General features: G+C 34.8%; 1 protein-coding gene across 3 annotated transcripts in view; it reads left to right on the forward strand.

Annotated features, from left to right (window-relative positions):
• Positions 1 to 23084, forward strand: part of CCDC141 (coiled-coil domain containing 141) — a 56606-nt gene that overhangs the window by 7361 nt on the left and 26161 nt on the right. For all 3 annotated transcript variants that reach the window (XM_071434827.1, XM_071434829.1, XM_071434828.1), the window contains exons 3-16: positions 1653 to 1844; positions 2927 to 3035; positions 4767 to 5020; positions 7237 to 7356; positions 11847 to 12041; positions 12617 to 12789; positions 13594 to 13735; positions 15992 to 16111; positions 17333 to 17524; positions 18391 to 18567; positions 20012 to 20191; positions 20973 to 21098; positions 21689 to 21877; positions 22148 to 22327. In XM_071434827.1, coding sequence (XP_071290928.1) covers positions 1653 to 1844; positions 2927 to 3035; positions 4767 to 5020; positions 7237 to 7356; positions 11847 to 12041; positions 12617 to 12789; positions 13594 to 13735; positions 15992 to 16111; positions 17333 to 17524; positions 18391 to 18567; positions 20012 to 20191; positions 20973 to 21098; positions 21689 to 21877; positions 22148 to 22327 — 2349 coding nt within the window. The remainder of the gene's footprint in view (positions 1 to 1652; positions 1845 to 2926; positions 3036 to 4766; positions 5021 to 7236; positions 7357 to 11846; positions 12042 to 12616; positions 12790 to 13593; positions 13736 to 15991; positions 16112 to 17332; positions 17525 to 18390; positions 18568 to 20011; positions 20192 to 20972; positions 21099 to 21688; positions 21878 to 22147; positions 22328 to 23084) is intronic.

Here is a 23084-nt window from a genome sequence, read left to right on the forward strand (position 1 = left end):
ATTCAGCTAATAGTAACTGAATTTTAAAAGGTGCAGGAAGCATGACTGATAACCTTTGAAGAATATTACAGATTTCTCTGTGTCTTAGGGATTAGCTATTCCACACAGCTAATCAATTACCAGAAAACAGAGCCTACTTTTCAGGCATAAATGGTAATTAACAACCCGTTCAGAAAAAAGGCTTCTGAAAGAAGAAAATCTGCTTCTGGATCCTATACCATTTGTGTAGCATTCATCTTGCATAGTTAGGAAAGATTTAGCATTTGAAATGTCTTTTAAATATGTTGGAGCTGATTTAATATTAGGATAAAAGCATACCTAGTTTTATTTCAAAATATAAAATAGTCAGCTCTTTGAAAACTAGTCTTTGCCAAGAAATTCCACATGGAACTACCTCAGATGTCATCTGCTTTTCTACAGTGTATTCAGAGCAGCTGTGAAAGTGGTGTGATATTTTGGTAAAATTAACCTTGTAGTGACAAGCAGTTTGGATGTAACATTCTGGGAATATTTTACCCCTTTTTTTAATATCAGCATTGTCATGACTATAATGACTTCTCATTAACTGATATTAAGATGTTGAGTTAGTAAAGAGACTATCAATATCTCATATAGTCATTTAATTCCTGTTATACTTGTCACAGAGCTGGTCTAGAATGTTAATAATATCCCATGTTGAATGATTAATGAATGCCACTGCTTTTACTGAATTGGTATGCATGTAACAATTTTATGTCTCATCAAGAAGGAAACATCATAAAGGCTTTTCTTAGAGTTGGTTATCAACTTTTTATCCAGTAGTATATGAATGGCCATTTGAATTGCCTAATAAAAATTTCTTTTCATATTCCATATTCATGTGGTAGCACCTCTAGTAACAAAAAAAGTGACATTTCATTAATTCATGCTCATGATAAAACCCAAGATGGGGATTGGGAAGAACACAGAACAAATGTTAATCAATTTTTCTGGCACACTAGAGATTTGTAACATAAGCTGGAAATGGGCCAGCAGTTATCTTTCCTGTGGTGAGATTAACAAAAGGAATGAAACACAGAAAAATTATTTTGGCAATAGAGCATTATTATTTGGTGGCCAGCTTGAGCAATGCAGCAAGCTGAACTTGAAACATTACATAACTAAGGTGAGGTTTTGGTTAGTATGTGCTTATGTTCAAACCCACTCTTATCTGGATTGCACTGTGGTCATCAGAAACTTATGAGTAAATTGCCTCACAAACTTCTAAAACTTATAATGTCCAGTAATGTAACATGATGACATATGAAAGAGGAATCAAAATAGCTGCACTGCTACCACTTCCAGGAGGACAGATCTCTGTTTATGGAGATGTAAAAACATTGGAGTGTAAATATTAGAGATAACATGATAAATTCTCTTAAATCTTATTTGTATTTGAATTTTAGAAAACTATTGCCTCTTAAGTGCAGATGAAATTCAGAAGCTTGCCATAAAACCTACAGAAATAGCTACACTCCTATCACTAGGAACTGGAAATAAAACAGGAGTAGAAGGTTTGTGGCTCCTGTACAGACCCACAGTAAAGATAACCTGACACCGGTATCAGCACAGTGTTTTGGGTTTTGTGTACAGATTTCTTATGTTTGTTTTGTTTTGGTTTATTTCCTTCTCAGGCTTTGGAAGACAAGGTATGGGACCTGCTGCAGGAAGCAGACAAGGTTGCAGAGGAGAACAAAGAGAAGAGTCAGGTTTATGATGCCATGGCAAAGACCCTTGGGGATGCATGGGATGCCCTCATCATGATGTTAGAGAAGCGACAGGCACTTTTGGAACTTACTTCAGTGTTCTTTGAAAATGCTCTGGAGGTTTGTATTTAAATCAAATAACTATTAATTTGAAGCCACCCTCCTCTTACAAGTACTCTGACCACTGTAAGGTTGAGGCAAACAAGAAAATTAAATTCTTGGGATCCTTCCTTGGGATCCTTCCTTTTCCACCTTTCAGATAGTATAGGATGAAGCAGAACAAAACGCCATGTAGACTTTAAGAAATATTTTTGTCACAATGTCTCCCAAATTTGTACTTGACAGAAAATGCCAGTAAAATGTGGAACTGGACCAAACCCTAAATATGTATTTCAGTGGCTGTGGACACTCTGCAGAATAGCTTTCACTTCTTATGATTAAAATTATTTGGCATTGAAAGAACTTATTCTCAGGTGCCTTCACTAATGCACACTGATGAATGGTCTCTGAAAGTTTTACACCAAAATATCCATAAGATATTGTAATTACATAAAGCAAACTTTAGTCTAACTTGACAGTGCTTTATCTGAGACATTGGGGTACAGATGGACACTAAAAAAATAAAAACTGTGTGATCCCTGCTTACCCATTTCTTATCCTAATTCAGTGATACACACAGGGAGCCAAAGAAGAGAGGGATTCCATACCCTGCAGGTTTTTGTCCACTCTCTGTAGCCTCATGATCAATGTCCCCACATCCTGGAACTTGAAGAGTTTAATAATTCTCACTGATAATTTTGTTTCTGTAGTATGCCAGTGCCACCTATAAATTGCAGAAGCAATTACTAACTGCCCTAAGTCCAATTTCAACAATCTACTAATTATTTTGTCCTGATAATGTGTATTATACAAAGAAATTAGATTTGGAATAAGGCTTTGTAGGAAAGATTATTAACTAAGTGGCAAACTGTAATTACAGATTGTGTCAACTAAAATCGTTCAATCAATCAATACTTGAAAGAAAAAACTCAGAAGGTGCATAGAGGCCAGAAAGCATCTGTTATCTGGCAGTCACTAAAAATGCCTTTCTCCAAGAATTTACAAATTCTCTTGAACTTTCCCAATAACACAGAGATTATGATATAGTTATGCAAAACAAAATTACTGTGTGCTTCTCCATATCCTTTGTTTCCTTAATGCAGTTTGCTGTTAAAATTGACCAAGTTGAAGATTTCCTGAATAATGCTCAAGAGTTCGATAATATTGACTCTTTGAGAGAACTTCTTCTGCAACAAGAGCATCATACAAAAGGTACAAATAGAATTCCACTCCTGACAGCATGTGGTTGTGTGCTGATTTTGTGAGGGAATAATTTTATTCTTTCTGTGTGTATTAAAAAAACATCTCATAACAAATATGCAAATATTCTGTTTGGAAAAATATAATAGTGAGATAGAGATAGAGCAGATTTGATGAAAGATGTGAAACTCCTGATCTCAAGCTAGCCCTTGCATCTCACCTTCAACAGCTTTCCTGGACATACCTTTGCCCATAAAGTTTCTTTCACATGAGTTATTTTTCTTTATTCAAGCTTTCGTGTGAAGCACCTTCTACTATATTGGGGTACATTCAAATCAAAAAGAGAAAAAAGTTTTTAGAACTAATCTCATTGTGTGGCTACCTTCAGACACCTTTGCAATTCCATATGGTTCTGCATTTTTTATAAGTCTTAAGACTCTGTCTTTGTAATTTTAATCAAATTTTTAAATTAAACCTGGCAGAATATCAGTCATACTTTAGCTTTCACTAGTGGAGCACTATCTAAAACAGTTTTAGCTACCTTTAACCACAGGTATTCTTCCTGGGAGGCTGAATAGAGAATCAAACTCGGATAACATTAATATGGGTTTTGGGTCTTCCAAATAGATCTTCATGGGAGGAAAGTGCTCACTGCATACCAATTTAAACTTGAAGTATCTGGCAGCAATTTACTGCTGAAAAGACAGTCTATAACTGTAAGGATCAGATGAAATTATTTGTCAGACAAAGTCTGCTTTGATGGCAATAAGCCTTCCCTTAGATGGAGGAAAGTGGCTGCAATTTATTGACTTCTTATTCTACCCTAAAATAAAATGAAAATTTTGAAAGCTGATATTGGGCTATTTGATAAAAAACAGTTATTTCTGCAAGAAGAATACTCTCTATCCTCTCCAAAGAAAGGAGGATGAAAATATAACCCTGACCAAGTATTGACTCTACCAATATCTGATAAGTAGTTTATCATAAATGCTTATCACTCAGGAATTAAAAAAACAAAACCAAAAAATCACAACTGCACTCCAGAATGGAATAAAAAAAATGAAAACTTAGAAATATATTTGTTTATGCATTTCTATGTGTGTTCAATTTTGGATGGACCAAAATTAAACATTTCTGATTAATACCACTTTTCTGGAAGGCAAGAAGTAAAATGGACAGGCTTGTTGCAGTGAGCTCATGGAAACCAATCTCTCTTGTTAGCCCTTAGGGAATAAAGAACTAGAGGCCTCCCACTCTGCTTCTTCCTTGAGTGTTGTTTGTGAAAAGAGGGGATTTAGGGTGCTTTGCCTCACTAGTTGCATCACTAGTGAAAAACTGCAGAGGATACTGACCGACATGGGAAACAGATAGAAAATTCCACTTCAGTTTACCCACAGGTTTGGAAACCATCAAAAAGAACTCAGTTTTGAGAAAACAATGACACTTCTGGGTTTTGTTTTGATGACTCTCAGTACACCATCATATGTGTGTGCGTATATATGTTTGTGTATACACCATTGTACCTTTGTAGGTTTACATAAGAGCTGTCCAAATTGAAATATCTTAGCATATATATATATATATCTTCTAAAGTAAGCATTCATGTTCTTGCAATGCATGAAAATACATTGTGCTTGTGTATTCAAACAGATACGTTGAAAGATACTTGAGTAATATTTGAAATATGGTACTAGAATCACAAAGCACCCTGGGTTTTCTCCTGATGAAATTCTGTTCTTACAGAACTTCTGGAGAAGTCATTTGCTCTTTTAAACAAAAGCCATGACCTAACTCAATTCATAGAAGAATTCAAATGTGAGGGGCCAAATGCAAATCCAGAGCTGATTCAAGGAGCCCACAGCAGCTGCTTGAAGATTGACAATCTCCTTGAGATGCTGCAGGACAGGAGGCGGCAGCTGGACAAATTCCTCAGACATCAGCGCCAAGGGCTGGAGCAGGTTCTGCAAATTTGTTTGTGGCACCAACAGGAGACCCAGGTAACATGAACAATATCAAGGGAAATCTCAGTATAGAAAACAACCTAGCAACTGTTTTACAGTACAAACAGAAAAGGAGCTTAAATATATTTATTAGGCCTATATTTCTGGGCTACTTCTGTTTGAGGAAATCCTAACTTTTGAATGTTTGACTGATGTCAGTGGGAATTCAGGGGATACAGATAAAGCAGAGTACTGGAGACCTGCTCTGCTCAATTGAATCTAAGAGTGGATTTTTGTTCTTCATGTTGCTTCTGTTTTGCTAGGCACAACTGTGTAGTCTAGAAGGATGCACAATTTATGTGTTATTTATCCCTTACTACCAGGTTATGAAGGACTGAAAATGCAACATCTCCCTTTGATCTCTAACTGGAATGTGATGATCTGATAGTCATGATTGTAACATTTTTTTTTTTTTCAGAATTTTCAATGTGTGAAAGCATATTTATTTTACATAGATTCCTTTATGAATGTGTCATCAGCATATTTTCTGATATCTCTTTCATTAATGAAAATCAAAGGCAGATTGGCCTATTTTATGCATAATTACTTATCTTTGGAAGAAGAAAGTAATTAATCTAGTCAATAATTATTGTAAATGAAAGATAAAATCTGATTCTTGAAAAACAGGAGTGATTTTAGATTTCAACCAATCAAGGAAAAACCACTGTCTTTTTCAAACAGCTGTGTTCACCTTGTCTCCTTTCCCATACCTTCAGCAAAAATACTGAAAGAGAAATTCTGTGGGTTTCTTGCTTATAAAGCAAGTTAAGAATTCTCAGCCATTCCTTCAGAGCTAAGTTAGCACAATGAAATCATTCAGAGTTATTAGCTGTAGTGGAAGCCAACTGATTAAACTCGCAGTAATGGAAAGGAATAGTGCCAAGTGGTAAAGGGGTGAACACTTTGCTATAACAGTGTTAAAAAATTACTTCTTCCTCTGCCTAATATTACAGAATTACTGGTTTGTTTGTCTAAACAGATACATGATAAACCCCCCCAGCCCTAATTTGTAAATAAATTTTTATTTCCCTTTTAGCACAGTTTTTATTGTCCACTCCTTTTTTTTTTTTTTTTTTTTTTTTTTGATGAATCCATTGAAAATATTCTGTGAAAAAGTGTTTCCAGGAAACATGTTTCAGTCAGTAAGTACACATCTGGAGGATATACTCAAGAAATGAAGGCTTAGTATTAAAATAATTTCCTTACTTCCCTAGGTCTCTTGGACTCATAATGTGAACATTTTTTATGTGTAACTGAAAATACTTCCAAAGTATTTTAAAGATTTTTTTCATTTTTGATAATTGCTTAAATTCATTAAAAATAGCATGATTCTACACAAGCAAATAAAACAATAACAACAAAAAAAAAAATCTCTAGAGGGCTATTAAAACCTGTAGTACCTAGAGTACAGAAATTCTTAGTATGCTGACTATGATCTAAGTATAGTGGTGATTTTCCAGACTGGAAATATTGGAGGAAGTCTTCCTGATACCAATAACTGATTGTGGATACTATTTTAAAATGTGGGGCTTCACTCAGGAATTCTTGCCATGTGTTGTTTACAAAGAAAGTGAGAGGTACCTATTATGAATCAAACAGATATAAATGCATGTAATTCTATGGAATTTAGAAGATTTAATTGTATACTGCCTATGTTTGCTGCACATACTTGCTAAAGAAGTTTGTAAGATGTAATAAATCTGTAAATCTACATAAGATTATTCTATGCAATAGTATCCCATTATCTTTACTGGGTTTTTCAAGCCAGGGATGGAGAGGTTCTATTTGGTCAGAAGTACTCAAATTTGTAGTATTTATATTTACTATATGCAAGTATTTAATTTACTCTATGTCAAGGGAGAATGTACAATATCTTTATGGTATCAAACCCCATGCATTTATTCTATACATGGCTATACCCTGATTCTTCTTTTACTGTGTTAATTTACAATCTGGTCATACGTGATGAATACATTTTTGTCAGTTTTGTCATATATATCCACTGTGTGCTTACTTTGGTATTAGTCCTTTCCTTCTGCATTTGTTATGACACAAATGTAAGGATTTAAATAGAAGCATTAACATTAGGAATGAACAATGAAAAGAATGAAAATGTGAGCTTTTTTTTTTAATTAAACTGCCTTGTACATATTTTTAAAAATGGACAATAACTTCTCAAACTTCTCGCTGAGTTCTTTTTGTTATTTAATTAGGTAACATCATGGTATAAGAAAAACATCAGAGATTACTTTCAGAAGCAAAACTTAGGCTCATCACTATTGGAAAATGAAGAGTTACTTCAGGAGCTTGAAGAAATGGAAGTCAAAGTGAAAGTAAGAAATACCATCATTGCTTTGTGAAGCAACTTTAAAAATGTGTAGCAAACATGAACTTGGGCACTGAACATTCATGTATATGAGTAGACATTTTCTAATGTACATGAGATTTATATCTCTAGATGTCTAAATTATTTTAGTAATTTTACTTCTTTTAATGCAAGGCCTCCACGTTCATCAGATTTTTTTTTTCAGTTAGAATTTTAAAAGCTACCCATAAGTCATAAGAAGAATAATCCTTGATATTGTTTAGTAGGTTTTTCAATTTAGTGATCAAGTTCCACACTGGTAATTTACATGTAAAATCCTGTGGTGAAAAACAAAGAAAAGGAATTTTATTAGAATTTTAACAAATTTTAATGTTTATAAAGGACAAAACCCCAGCCATTTCTACCATAATTAATTGTCACTGAACTGAGTACATGATTGGAAGATATATTTGTCCATTTATTTCTTGTGATTAAAAGTAATTGAAAATGCTACTTTCATAGTTCTCAGTTTTCCAGAGAACAAATCTGTTACTGCCACTCATAAAAACAAGATGAGATTTAAAAAAATGTTGCTGTAAGAAGAATCTTAGTATGAAACAAATTGCCTATATTGAGAACCTTTTTTAGGTAACTGAATTGTGCCATAATCAGGTAAGTGCTGTTGCTGGGTTAGGACCATTCCCCAGGATATCATTTTCATGCAATTGAATTTGGATAACCCAGATGACCAAGGAGGCCTTTTTCATCCAGAAACTATTCCAATAGAACTAAATGCATTTTAAAAGGTTATTGTGTTGATAGTAAGAGGCTTCTGATTGTTCACAGACCTGTTTCCTTTGTAGTTAAATGTCACATGTTTGCCTGTTTGCATAATTAACAGGTGACTGCCTCAAGGCTGTCATGTAAACACAATACTATAATATTTCTATATTTCTAATGCTTCTCCAAGCAGCATGCCAAAAAATACTTTCTTTTTTTTAAGGGAAGATATGCATGTAAAGATAATACTTCTGAACAGACCTTCGACACAAGAAAAACAGATAAACCAGTAAATGAGTACACTGTGGAATGTTTTCAGAGAGAGAGAGACACAACAATAGGTGTTCTAAAGCACAGCTGAATTTTAACCAAATAATCATTAATCTTCCCCACATTTCATTTTCACAGGCTATTCTTGTAATTTGCTGTCTGAATTAGAAATTAGGGTGCAAGTGCAGAAAGGAAAACATGCATTTTCATTTTGTATAATAATATTTTTCATGGTGAATTATCTAGGAAATAACTTATAATAATAACAATTATTACCGTTTCACCTAAAAATTCTTCTCCCGTACATTATGTACCCGATCATTCATATAATTTTTTATTAATTGCCTTTTTTGATGAGGTAAATTTAAAATGTTTAGCATTAAATATTTTTGTTACACATCCCTGTGAATTATGATTTAGAGCATCTTATCTTCAAGCTTTCTGCATTTCTTACTACCAGCATGTTCTAGCAGAGGGAAATTAAATTCTTGAAGGGAATATTACTGAGCATGTTGGTTTTGCTTATGATGTGCAGAAGAGTGGCCAGGTTGAAACTGCATGCTTTGAGAAAGCTCTGAGTTATAGCTATTGGTTTTTGCAGCACTATTGGTTTTTGCAGCACTGAACTGCAGATGTTAAAAACAGAATAAAGGAGGTACCTGTTCCAAAGCAGTGTAAATAAATCTTTTCAAGTAACGTTTCATATGTGTGCTGTAGCTCAGGGCAAAATGTTTTGTGTAGTAGATATGCAGAGCAAGTTAAATGTTAGAAAAGTGGAAATTTTTTTTAAAGTGGAAATTTCCAATGTCTGAGCTGTTTCACACAAAGTGTTTATTTACATGTATTGTTGTGTTAGGTTGAGCAAGATAAATGGTTTCTTAAATTGCTCAGAGGCCAGCCTAAGAGGGATTTACAGGCCTAGCATCTAATTTATGGGACTGGGCTGAGAAGAGAAAGGAGAATGATGCAATATTATTATTATTTTCTCAAGCTTGTGTCTTATGGTGAATTTCACCTTGCTATGCGGTAAAACCCATAAAAACGTTATCACTAGTTCGTAAAATTATCAAGACCAAAAATAAGCCAAAGAAATCATAATGGGGGAAAAAAGCCCTCAACCCTCACAGACTTTAAAAGAATCCTCCTGCTCCCATTCCTGCAGGGACTTTCCCAGCTCCCCCCACGCCAAGATTTGAGAGAAGAGGCACATTTAGGAGCTCATGTTCCAATAAGGGTGTGCTGGCACTGGCTACCTGCTTGCTGTTACATTTCTATGCAGTTTGGAGGTGCTTGACATGGTAAAGAAGAGCTGCTAGCACCACTTTGTGGCCAAATAATTTTTAACATATCTCAGCAATTTTCTGGGGGGTGACAGACTTTGAATTATTTTTGCTCTTTCTGCTTGTTGATTTTATCAGCTCTCTGTTAAATACACTGCTACAGCCGTTCACTGAACAATGTGAATTGTTCAAAAGACGTCATATGGTAATGGTCAGAGCAGCCCACAACCCCTTGTGGTTTTATTAGTGCCCACTACTTCTTTTGTAATTTGATTATAATAATATAATATGACTATATTGGTAGTTATACTGCAATGTAGTTCCTGAAGGTGAAAGCCTTTTGAATATTCACAAGGATTAAATTATCAATGTGCTGATGTATGCAATGAACCAATGACAGGCAGATTTGGAGCTCAGAAAAAGTTCAGTTGTGGACATTTTTGCATATGAGAGAACGAGGTAATTTATCACACATTCTGAAAAAAATGCATGCTTTTATGTTTAAATGACTTATGTTTTAAATGCTGCTTTATCTAATATGTGGATCATAATCTGAAGTCAAATAAATGTGCTTCAAAATTTTCTAAGCTTAAGCCTAGAACATTACAGTGAAAAAACTTTTATACAGCTTCTCAGGTTTTGATTCAAAGTCCAAAAGTTTTATTGTAAGGACAAGAAAAGTCAATTTATCTCACAATAATTGCTTAATAACAAGATAAATTTTTAGATATTTCCGCATTTTTTCCCCCAGACTTGTGCTGAATATATTAGAAGGCAGAAAATCTTCAAGACTTTTAATTAAAGCTACAATATTTTTAATTCATCAGTTTTAACACTCTTGAAAAATACCTGTTTAATCAAAGAACCTTAAAGGACTAATTTTCCTTGCTAGATGGAATAGTGAAAGCAAGTTTTTAAGATTTACTAGTATGAGGAAAAGAATAGTGACGAACTAAGGAGGCACATTCAACATGTCTTTAATGTGTCAGAGCAATTCACAGGCATCTCTTGGTAAATTGAAAAGTCAATGTAAGATTAGGCTTTGTGTTCCTTTCAAGGAAAATGAGTAAGAAATATGTTAGTGCTGACTGGCAGATTGTTATGAATTTAGCATGTTGAGGTCTGAAGAACAGAAGAAGCTAACTAAGATTTTTCCAATGATTTTTTTATGTCCTGTTGATGGAAAGCCTAAGCTTTTTATGTGTAGAAACATTTCCTTATAAATAGAAAGCTGAAAATGACGTTGTCACTAGCTGTTTTATAGAAAATTTAACCAAGTTTGAGGAATGTTTAAACAGGATAGCAAATGAGTCTAACCAAATTTAATACCCTCAGAGAATGTGCAAGGTTGTAATATTTGTGGAATGTTTTAAAATATAAATTACTATAATAAATTGGGTTTTTGAGCTGGTGTGAAAACTTAGAGAAGAGCCTTGCCTCAATATAAACAAGGCAGTGTTTAATATCTGCTTTTAAAACACCTAAAAGCTGCTGTTGGGTATCTTGTACCAAACAAATTTATTACTTTTGTTACAATGAAATACTCTTACATGGAATAATTTCACTGTAAGTTGATTCATTTTCTTATGAATTTTTATTTTTATTTTTATTATCATTTTTATAATTTTCAGTGCCACTAGAAAGATTCATGATCATATAAGAGAATATTTTTTGAGTGGACTTAAGATTTTGTGTAGGAAATCAGGGAAACTGTACAATGGAGAATGCCAAGGATGATGGCACAACCTGCTGTAAGGGAGGGTCATTTGATTGAAGTGATGACCAGACATCTCTTAGCAGAAACTCTCTCACTGCAAGCTGCTATTATCTAGGCAATATTTTAATTTCTTCTTGATTAAAGAGGTGGGCTGAAGGGCTGTTTGCCATGAGAGTGTGGTCTTATCAGGAGGTTTCTTGTCTTTGTTACCCTGACCATTTTCCCAGCAGACACCTTAGTAACTGCTGCTCCTGCCTGTGAAACTGTGTCAGAGAATGTAGAATGCCACTGCTGAAACTCTTTTCACTAAAACCATGATTTGCTGGGAAGCCCCTTGTAGCAGAAATGCTGCATTAAATAATGATATCTTTCATGCCTATAATAATACTCATTTTCCAATGCTTATATTATTACTACACAGTATATTATTTTTCTATGTGTAATTGACTAAAGTGGAATTTTTCCCACTAGGAATGGAATTGCACTGTGGAACAATTAGAAGGTGAAGCATTTAGGATCTTGCTTTCAGAGGACTATACAGAAAAAGAACATCTAAAACTTTCAAATCAGAAAATCTGTCTGTTGCAAGAAGAAGTGTGCTTCCATATGGAAGAAAGGAAAGCCCTTCTGCAAGAGGCCAATGAGTTTTTTCATGCTGCTGGCAAGGTGGGTAAGAAGCCAAGTGTGTAATAACAACCTGGCAACAAAACTATTAGTGTGCTCTTGAAGACTGGTGGATGTGGGATTGTGCAAACAGTAGGCTAAGCAATTTGAGGTGGAAAATTACAAATCAAATTACCCTTTTCATATGAATTTTTGCCTCAAACTTCTATCTGAAATGGAAAATCTATTCAAAAATGTATTCTCATTTTTATTTCCCTTAAGTATATTGAGTGCTTGTTTTCAAAATAAAGTATTTGGGAAATATTTTTTGCCAAGAATTGGGCTTTAAGATTGTTTTATGGGGACAGCAGAAACAATGCCTATTCTTGCAGTGGTCTCCACAGGAGCTAATTATAATCAATATTATTAACAATCCAACATTTTTCCAAAAATCTTTCAGTTATAAGACTATTCATAAAAGTTTATAATTTAGGGTGTCCAAAGACCAAATGGTCTTGAATTTTTTTTCAGGTTTATTTTTTTGAGATCATTTATAGAAGTTTTAAAAACAGGTCATTTCCAAGGATAGTTCCAACAACACAAATATTGATAACATATGCTTTTCTTTTTCTCTTCAGGTACTTGATGGTCTTGAAAGTATTGAGAATTACCATAAAATCTCCATTTCAGAAGGCTTACATTTACCTATATTGACACTGAAGTATAAGGAATTGCAGGAAGCGATTAAAGGTTGTACAGCAACTACCATGCAGAAGGGACGAACTTTAGTTAACAAAGCAGAATCTCACAGGTATTAACATAACTTTCTGATGAAGCTAAAATAATGAAAAAACTTATTTTGAACATATCAGTTTTACAAAAATTCTTATGACGGATATAAATTTAGTAAGAAATAACTGGAAGGGTGGGGAGAGGGGGTTAATATAAAAACTTCAGTTCTTAATTGTAGGAGGTAAACTTCTTTGCAATATAAAGAAGAATGCCTCAAGTATTCAGGTTCTGAATTGTTTCCCTGATATTACAGTTTAAGTTATAATACAAGCCATCGATTTGTAAGTTGGTGGGGGTTTTTCTCCCATTAAAACAACACCCTTAAGGAGAGATTGACTTAGAATGTATACAACATTCTTTTCTCAGCTACTGTAAAAAACATTGCAATATTTTAAAGTCCAAAGAAAATATTCCTTTTAGAGTAGAACTGGCATGCCATATATTTTCTCTTATAAGCTCTTCCATTTGTCATTTTAGTTTTTAGATAGTATAGCTAGAGTGAAAAGGGAAATGAGCTATTTCTCAGTGGATCAGACTATGTGTCTTGTGAGAATTAATGTATCTGTCTTGTGAACTTACCTTAGGCACTGGTGACAAATTATTTGTTCGGAAATTTCATTACTGTGTTTTACTAATTATCAATTTTATTTTGATTACTTTTAATATTTTTCTTGGTTTTTTCTTTTAAGGGCAACAGTATAAAATTCATAAGTTACTCATAATACAAATAAACAGAATGAGTATTGGGGTTTTTTAAAATCATAATCATCCTCTATGTGGAGCAAAAAAAGACATTAATGACAGTTCTAGTTTTCTATTTTAGCTCTTGGGTGGCAGGAATTCAGAAAATGATGGAGTATGTTCAAAAAAAAGTTGATCAATTAAACAGCCAATGTCCAGATTATGAAGAATTTACTTTGAAGAAACAACAATGGATTGCCTCACTTGAAGATCATCTGAGTAAGGTACATCATAGATTCATGGAATGGTTTGGGTTGAAAGGGACCTTAAAGAACATCTCATTCCAACTGATCTGCCATGGGCAAGGACACCTTCCCCTAGACCATGTGACCCAAAGTCCCATCCAGCCTGGCCTTGGATGCTCCTAGGGACAGGGCAGCCACAGCTTCTCTGGGCAATCTGTGCCAGTATCTTGCCACCGTCATAGTGAAGAATTTCTTCCATGTATCCAATCTAGACCTACCTTGTTTCAGTTTTAAGCCATTATCTCTTGTCTGTCACTCCAAGTCACCCTTGAGCTTTCTTATAGGCCCCTTTAGGTACTGCAAGGGTCTCCTATGAAGTCCTCCCAAAGTCTCCTGCTCTCCAGGCTGAACAACTGCAGTCTCTCAGGCTGTCACCATAGGAGAGGTGCTCCAGCATTCTGATCATCTTTGTGATGGCTATTATCATCACTGTAGCACATCTTCTTAGTGCATTCACGAACAGTGCATTGTATTTCCATAATTTAGCTATAGTGAATATTGAAGCTGAATCAAATAATAAGAGTTTTAGAGAGAGCACAGTTGTAGTTGGAATGCTGAATGCTGTTATCAACACAAAGGAACAAAAAGCTGTTCTGAAAAAAAATGAGCCATTTCCACAAGAACATTTTACCAGTGATGTTCAATTAAGCATGGATTTGCTTGGATAATGAACTATTATAATTTGTTCTTTTGGAAAAGAAGCAATCAGTCCTGTGACCCATAAGCAGGTTTCTTATATTGCTTCTGTCTTCTGTTTTATGTGGCTGATGATAAAAATAAAAGTGTGGCAAAAATTGAGGTTTAATAAGCATGGTGACTGAACCACAGCAAATTTTCAGTAAATCTGAAGGAGACTAGATTCTACTCACTATAAGAATTCCTTTTGTTAATTAAGGTATTGATGCATCAAGGACATGACAGCCTTCTTTAAATGGCTGAATGCCATGTAGTACTACAGACCTTTTAAATGACTTGTCAGAGATGGAATAGACAAATAGTTCCTAAATAAGTTTCCATGTGTAAATTCAAATACAAAAAGTATAGTCTTTTAGCAAGGTTCATATGAAGGAAACCAAGAGCTTAGATGAGAAAAGTAAATCAAATTTAATGACTGAATAATTAAGTCTGCAATCTGATATTTTGTATTTGCATGATGTTTATAATGAACCATTATCAATCAAATGTGAATTTAATTTGCTACAAATTGGCCCTCTTCCAGGCCATTTATGTGTGTAGAAATGATGTCACTATCATGTTGTGAATCTTAACCTAAAAGTTAAATTATAAAGGCAAATTTTACTGAAAATATAAACCTTAATTTGAATATAAGGTTTCAATGTGCCATTTGTTCTAATCACTTTGTTCCCAGCCTTGCATTAGAGAATATTGTGCCATTGCAGTGAAGAGTGCTTATTGCTATATTGCTACCAAGCAGTACACTTTTAATCCCTACTCTCTAAAGCAAAGTATCCCAAGGAACCTGGTGCCAAATTCAATTGCCCCTCAGCCTCATATAATAAAGTTGGAACCTCAATTAGCAGCCAGTTCTTACGAAAAATGTTAAATGTAAATTCACATGTCTAATAATAACCTTGTGTGTTGTGTCTGGTGTCATCTGCCTGAGCTCTTCATAATCTGTTTTGTTATTAGAGTGCATACATAATATCTTAGTGACAGTGGAAGGGAATTCTGTACATGTATCTGCACAAAAATAGGTCTCTTGCCCTGTCAGAAAAGCTTTAAATGTACTTTCTGGAAAAACCTTGGAACAGAATCAAAGTATTTCTGCCAGGGCTATAATAGCAAGATTATAATGCATTTGTACCATATTGAAATCACAAGTCTCAGCTATTTAGGGTAAAGGAAAGCACTGTCAGTAAAATGAGAGCAAACAAGAAGGGGTTTTGATTATGCCTGTTGAAGAAATAGTAGAGTTGTCCTCTTTTATGCTGTAATTCCCGTATTTCTCTGAGTATACATGATAATAAAGTACATGTTTTACCTTTTCTTAATTTCTTCTCTCCATCCTGCCATTTGGGGTTGAGAAGTGTGTGTGAGCAGCTGTGTGGCACAGTTGTCATTTGGGTTTAAACCACGACATTATGCCTAGAATCATAATCTACGCACCAAAAGAAAAGTGTTACCTCATTTTTTTCTATATAAAGTGATATTTTATACTGGTTTTTGATGTCTAATTATATCAATTAACCATGTGAATAATACTTTCAAATAAAGGTGTCACAATCAATTAAAAAGCTCACCCCGATGCTCGCAGTTGGAATGGAGATTGGCTCGTATTTGTGTGAGTCAGAAAGAGTTTTGAACAAGCACCTTGAACTGGCTAAAGAAACAAAGGTAAAAAAACTTTCCATAATGTTAAGTGCTTTTAGAAACAAAGGCTTCCTGTATGTAATTCTAAATAAGGTGAGAGGCTGAGTTTCTTGTAAAGAAAATAGTTCTATGTTTTGTTTTAAAACTGCAGTTAATGAGCAAAATGATAACATTACAGTCATTAAATCACTGGTTTTCTCCACTGTCTCTATCTCACTGTGTGATTTGCAGGATCCTCGTACCAACTCTCAATAGAAAGACGCTTCAAATGTGGATTGCTACTCCTACATGAGGCACCAGGTTTAATTATTGTCTAGACAGCCAGTCAGAGAAAAACCTTCTTGTGGTTTATTGTGCCAAATATAAGGGATAAACCGGGAAAAAGAAACAAGTAGTTTTCTAGTTCATTTGGAGAAGCTGTGAAGGGGGCTGTAAAGAGCTCCAATGGTCATGTTGGGAGTGCAGCCATTTGATGAGAGCTCTGCAGCACTCAGCTCTGTCACACTTGAGGCTATTTTTAAGTCACATCCAGGGCCTTTCCCACTCCCATAGCAGCCCTGCACTATCTGGAAGGGGGTTAAAACCACTTGAATCCCTTCCATAGCCTTGGCATAGGTGCATATTTCAGCCTAAGCTGAACAGCATGTCAGTGTGTATTTTAGGAGTATCCTATGTATTTTCAGTACTTAAAATTCCATTACTCCTGCAGAGCTCTCTTTTGCTGCAGGCAACAGCTTATGGGGTCCAAGGGATGGATCTGTACGGTACCTGTGGAAATAAAATTCACTTTAAAACAATTCTGCAGAGCACATTGTAAAAATATTAAAATCTCAGCAGATAAGCAAAAACATATTTTCTTCCTCAAGACTTTATAATAGTTTTAAGTGTCTTTTCTGCCAAATTTTTGCATGTCAGGGTGTTACTTTTGTTTGCTGCAGTGTCTACTTCGCCCTGACAGATATATATATGAATACACTCTTATGACTATACACCTCTTCTAACTATTCCTTCTGGGGACTGTGATATGCTAACTTTCAAAATAGCTATTTCAATAACTACACCTATCATTTTTAGGAAAGAAATGGATATTTCTATGACTTAGTTTCCATTGTGAGATTTTCTTCAAACAAGTAATTAAATTATACATAAAAAAGCAATTCTAATGAAAATTAACAATGTGATATCAATATTCACAAGTCCTTTCCAGTCATTATACATTTTTTTCCTGTGCTTTTACCTTCAAAGGAAACTTCATGTGAACTGAAAGCAGCTGAGGGAATCATCAAAAATATGGAAGAGTTGGAACCTGAACAGGTGGCGGCTTTTTCTAGCAGAGCTGACTTTCTGAATAAAGAGCTGAAAAAAATTGAAAAAAACATTAGTTCAAAGCTAGAAATTCTAGAAACGTATGTGGCCTTTTTACAGTCAGCTGTAGAGGTATGGATTACTTATTTATTCTCTGTCTAAACTAAGAATCTTACAATTGAAAAATTTTCATCTGCTGTAGGAAGGATTGTAACTGATTAAGATTTTTCTCTTCTGCATATGTGCGCTCTCATTATATACGCGATAAAAATGCTTCTATATAGGTATTCTGAATATCAAATTTACTGATTTGCTTTGTATAACTTTTAAAAACGTCCTATGATATGTTCTTAGGGATCTTTATTGCTGTCTTACACTACTTCCACTGACATGCTAATTCATATGATTGTATTTAAAAATGAAATAAAAACCAGCTCTCGCTCAAATCATAATCAATTCAATACCAAAATAATATTGGTAGCTGTGATAATGGTGTCCAGGATAGTTAATTTTTATTTTGATTTGGATTCCATTTTAAGATTCTACAATATGGTAGCTGTTCTTTAATATTTAGAAAGAAACTGAGGATGCAATGGAACCTGTCAGATAAAATTAGCCATAGGATTTATTTATTGTGATAAACTACAAAAAAATATTGTGTTACATCTACTTCTGATTATTTCTAACTTCAGTTACTTCATATTAGGCAGATCAGTGAAAATCAGTGCATTGATATACTGGTAAATAAAATCCATGTAAGGATATGTGATAGAAATTGAGCTAATTGCTGCCACCTGTCTTCTTGCCATCCAGAAGGTTGGCAAGTTATTTAAAACTATTTTATTATTTGGTGTTTGTAAATATTTTAGGGACTCATTAATCTTAAAATTAAGAGAAGATTCAGAGGGGGCTATTCAAATTTATCATATCTCTATAACTTCTGACTATAGCACTTCAAATTTTGGGGTTTTTTATATTTATTTAATGTCTTTCTGTAGGTGAATGATGATATTAAAAATCTGAAGGAATTCTATAATTCAAAACCCCTACCAACAAACAGAGAGACTGAAAGTAAAATAGAAATAGAGTCAGCTAATACTCAGTGGCAAAATACTATAAAGAAGACTTTTTCCACCGAAAATATGGGTTGCTGTTTTCTTAATTTAGTAAATGTGGTGAGTATGATCTGATAAACCATTTTGAATATTTTATACTTGCCTGTGATGAGGTCCAATCCTAGTTCTATGCCTGATGGATTGTGTACCTAGTTTTAAAGGGGTGAATGCTGATATATACTTTCAGAAGAAGAAAGTATTTGAGTGCTTATGGTAAAATAAAGTTTTGTGGTTAGCAATGACAGAGCCCTTAATGACCCAGTCATGTAATACATGCTCCTATCTGTTTGTTTCATGTCGGAAAGCAACATATACTCAAGCACAATATTAAGTTTATTTTACGTCCACTAAGAGGCAGGGAGTCTTTACTGACTGAGTGTATGGATTCTTCTAAAGAAATGGATGTAGGAGCTACTTCCTTGCAGACAATCTTTCCCAGTGTCTTTACATTCTGTCCAACAGCTACACTACCTAGGCATCCCTGTTTAATTTTCCAACAACACTTTGTGAGGTGCTTGTTTGAGCTGTGCAATCATTCCCCAAGCTACACCTCCTCAAGTAATCCAAATTAATGAGGTCAGCCTGAATACGCAGCTGTTCTTTCTGCTTTTATAGGACACACCAGGGAGCAGTTAGAAATTAAGCAGGGAAGGGGGAGGTGATGTTGGTAAACTACAGCATGATACAAGGTGAATTGGAAAAACCAGCTGAGGGAGGGAAGGTGCTCAGAAAGCTGTTAGTGTGGCTGCAGGGTGTGTCCCTGCTGGATGCTGCCAAGCAAAAGTAAGACAGTCAGAGTAATAGCAAAGTCACTTAAAACCTTCACACATCTTCAGACATTACCTCCCTAAACACCTGGATATGTGTTGTCACCATATTTTCTACTACCCTGTTCCTATGATATTCCCAGATTCCTAGCTTTTAAATATCTGGAAAATACGGATCATACTAGTAATTTATGGAAACAACTTCTCTTAGAAAAAAAAATAATGGGAAAATGGCATTACCTAGTTTTCTGATATTTCTCATAGAGGTTCTACTGAAAAGAGGTAAAAATATCAAATATTCAAATACTAAACACTTTAACCCTCCTGTGCTTCAGTGTTGCTTTGCTTATCAACACAAAGGGGTGGTCTTTTCTTCACCTACTTTGTTTTCTAGTTGCTATTTATTCTCCATAAATGTCATTTTGGATAGTTCTGTTTAGTCAGAAATTCTTTTATTCTGTCTGAGTGTGAAACAGACATCAGATGGCAATAATTCAGTCATTACTGACCTGTTCTATGCTTTAAACTCCAGCTTTATATATGTCCTCACTTTAAAATTCTGTAAATCTGTGCCTAATTCTAGACAATATTAAAGGAAAAGTGTATTTAAGAGTATACATTTTTTTAAAGTTACACTAGGATAGTTGAGGTTTTATTAAGCTTTGTTTAAAATTATGAGGTTTTAATTGTATGTTATAAAAATATGTGTGGAAAAAATGTGTCTGTTTATTTGCCAGGTAAATGAGAGGTTAATATTAGAAGTAGAAAAATCAATAAAAGTAACAGAAGATATCATTATTAACCTGAATAAAGAAAGGAAAGAGCTGACTGATCTTTGGGCAATCTGGAATTTTAAAATTACTCAAATAAAACCCATCAAGCAACAGTGCCAGATATTTAAAGAACAACTAAAAATCGTAAGTAAAATATCTAGCAAGAAAGCAACTGTGGCAAATATTTCTAGACTGTTATTAGCTTGTCTATGGCTCTCCCAACAACTATTATAGGTATTATTTATAAAGAGTGATGATCAGTAAGATATGATTGTTGTTCACAGTCTGTTCTCTGTTATGTCAGTCAGTCAGCAGGAACCATGAAATGTTTTTGATTTTTTTTTTCCCTACCTCAAATCCATAGAAATCTAAGTCTCCATTTCCAATTCTAAGTTTTAATGGAGTTTAATCAATGCTTTACCAGCAGTGATTTTTTTATTCTTTTTAAAAGCACCATTTTTTGAGAGGGAAAAGCTGCTAAACCAAACTGTGTCCTAACTGTTACTAAACTGAAGTCCAACCAGGTTCATGCAGAAAGAGGATTGAAACCTTCTTGGCACAGGATGTGCAGTGTTCCTTAAAAGAAACACTAGCTGGGCTAGTAGCAGAACCAGAAACACCAGCTAGGCTTGTAGCTGCTGTATCTCTAGTGCAACTCAGCAGTACACCAGCACATCTCTTATCTCAGAAATCCTGTGTCTGTGGTCCTGCAGTCCTGGCGTCTGAGTCACTTTTTCATGCTGTCTTAAAGATATCTTATCACCCTTGTCACTCAGAAGGTTTGCAACAGAGAGGCTTTACTGACAGCATTTGGGTGCCTGGTTTGAGGAAGGTTTTGTTACAAATTTAGCTTTGACTTTAAATTTTGGGGTTTTTTTAAATTTATTGCAGTTAGAAGTGCTCAACTTCTTGATTTCTCTTCTAGACTACCCGTGGATTAGAGATTCTTCAAGAGGCCCTCCAGCTTGCAGTACCAGTTGACCTTGGAAGTGACCTTTTAATTGTTTTGGAACTACAGAAAAAGCTGAACCAAATGAAACCACACTATGAGGTAAGAAACCAAGCTAGTGGAGTGAAGAGTACATCAAAATCTCTTTTTGGTCCCATGAAGATCCATATCCTCATTGATGCCAGACACTCTGTCTGGGTTTGAAGCACTTCATGTTTTACAACAGTTTTCCAGGAGGAAGTGTTTGTGTGTGTTTATAATGTAGGGGCAAAGAGATTTTTCCTTCAGTGTTCAGAGAATGTCTTGTGCTGTGTTAGTTGTGTATTCAAGGGACACACAAGCACTGGGGTGGTGGAAGCACGAGGAGAACATCAGCTCCAAGCTTTTGAATTTAGAGCAGGTCAGGGGCTGAGGTACATCATAGTGGCCTTTCTACCTCCTGTGAATACTATCTCTGGGTTTGAGCAATTCACTCTGCCACTGCCCTTTAATTATGTTTACTTGTTTTCATGCAAAGCTGGGTGATAGCTGAGATTTGTGCCTACCAAAAAGTACAGAATGTAGTGTTTTAAAGTGCAGGGCATTGACTTCTCCCCAAGGCAATTTACCATTGTTAGGTGGTTGTTTAATTAAATGTAAAGGAAAAATTGCAGTGTTTGTGCAAATTGAGTAACTTCTCTGATATTTGTTAGCAACTGAATGCTGAGCTTGAGTACCTGATCAAATTATTGGAATTACCAAGCCAGAAAGGATTTCCTGTGAAAGAGAATTCTGAGAGAATAAGTGAGCTTATTCATTTCCACCAAGCAGTAAAGGAAGCAATGATAGAATACGATGAGATTTTCAGCAAGACAGTCAAATTCCATCACATTAAAAAAGAAGTGAGTATAACATTTTAAAACATACATTCTTCCCATTGTAGTTAAACTCTCTTTGCTTTTGGTTCCTGTTACTTTTCTTTCCTTTTCACCAGAGAAATAAGATAAATCAGCCTGGTGATCAGAATTAAAATCTTGGATCTAAAACTGCATGAATTGGTTGAATTGAAAACTCAGATCTGAAACCAATTTTAATTGCTTAAACTCAAGGGTAAGGAAAAAAAATTAAGTTATTTTAAACAGACATTGATTTTTGGTTTTTGTATATTTCAGCTGGAATGTCTATCAAAATTAGGAGAACTGGATATTCCTGAAATATATGGGGACCCTGAAAATGTGCACCAGGCTAAAGCCTACCTTGTGAATTCTCAGGAGAAACATGCACATATTAGACAGCTATATACTCTACTTATTACCCAGGGAGTGGATATCTTGTCTGCAGTGCAGCAGCCTGTGAGTATAAGCAGAATGATTTATGAAATCAAGGATAAATATGAAAGATTATTGGACTCATCTGGCTAAACTTTAGATGTGCAAATATGTATTACTACTCCGAGAAAAATACAGAGAGAGCCTTAGGGAAGTTAATCTTAAAATATCATTATTTGGAAAAAAAACACAAGCCATAATTTACTTTAGTATGTTTGGTGAAGTTCAAGGCCCTGATGGCAATTTCTTGAATCTCTGTATTACAATCCTGCTATTTTTAGAAGGTTGTTTTGTAGATTTATTCTCCTGTAAAGAAAGGATAACATAAGAGCAAAAGAGAAAATGTAGTAACAGTGTTACCTTATCAATGGATTCAAGACTGATTTGCATGAGAGGTTGGATATCATTTTAGAAAGTAATTATTTATTCAGGGAAGAATTTTCATTGCCCTGTATTCATTCACTTACTAAGAAAGCAAGGCTTTTCCTATGATTTGGCTAGATCATTTATATTGGCAGTCTGCTCTTCAGACAACATAAACTGATGGATGGCAGAAAGGAGCTATTCTCCAGGTGGCAAAGGACTGAAGGGGGTCATTCCCTCTTTGCTCAGAGAAGACACAAAGTTTAGGTTGTGACTTTGACCCAAAACTACTCCCCAGACTATGAGTGACTGAAACTGCTATGTCCTTGCTCTCCTTACAGTGGGGCTGGCTGTGCATGTTCTGCCTCAATGATTTTCATTTTAGATTGGTTAAATTAATACATTTCCTGAGACTGAT

This window comes from Agelaius tricolor, unplaced genomic scaffold, assembly GCF_023055355.1.
Source record: "Agelaius tricolor isolate 1412-34295 unplaced genomic scaffold, bAgeTri1.0.p SCAF_10, whole genome shotgun sequence".
NCBI lineage: Eukaryota > Metazoa > Chordata > Aves > Passeriformes > Icteridae > Agelaius > Agelaius tricolor.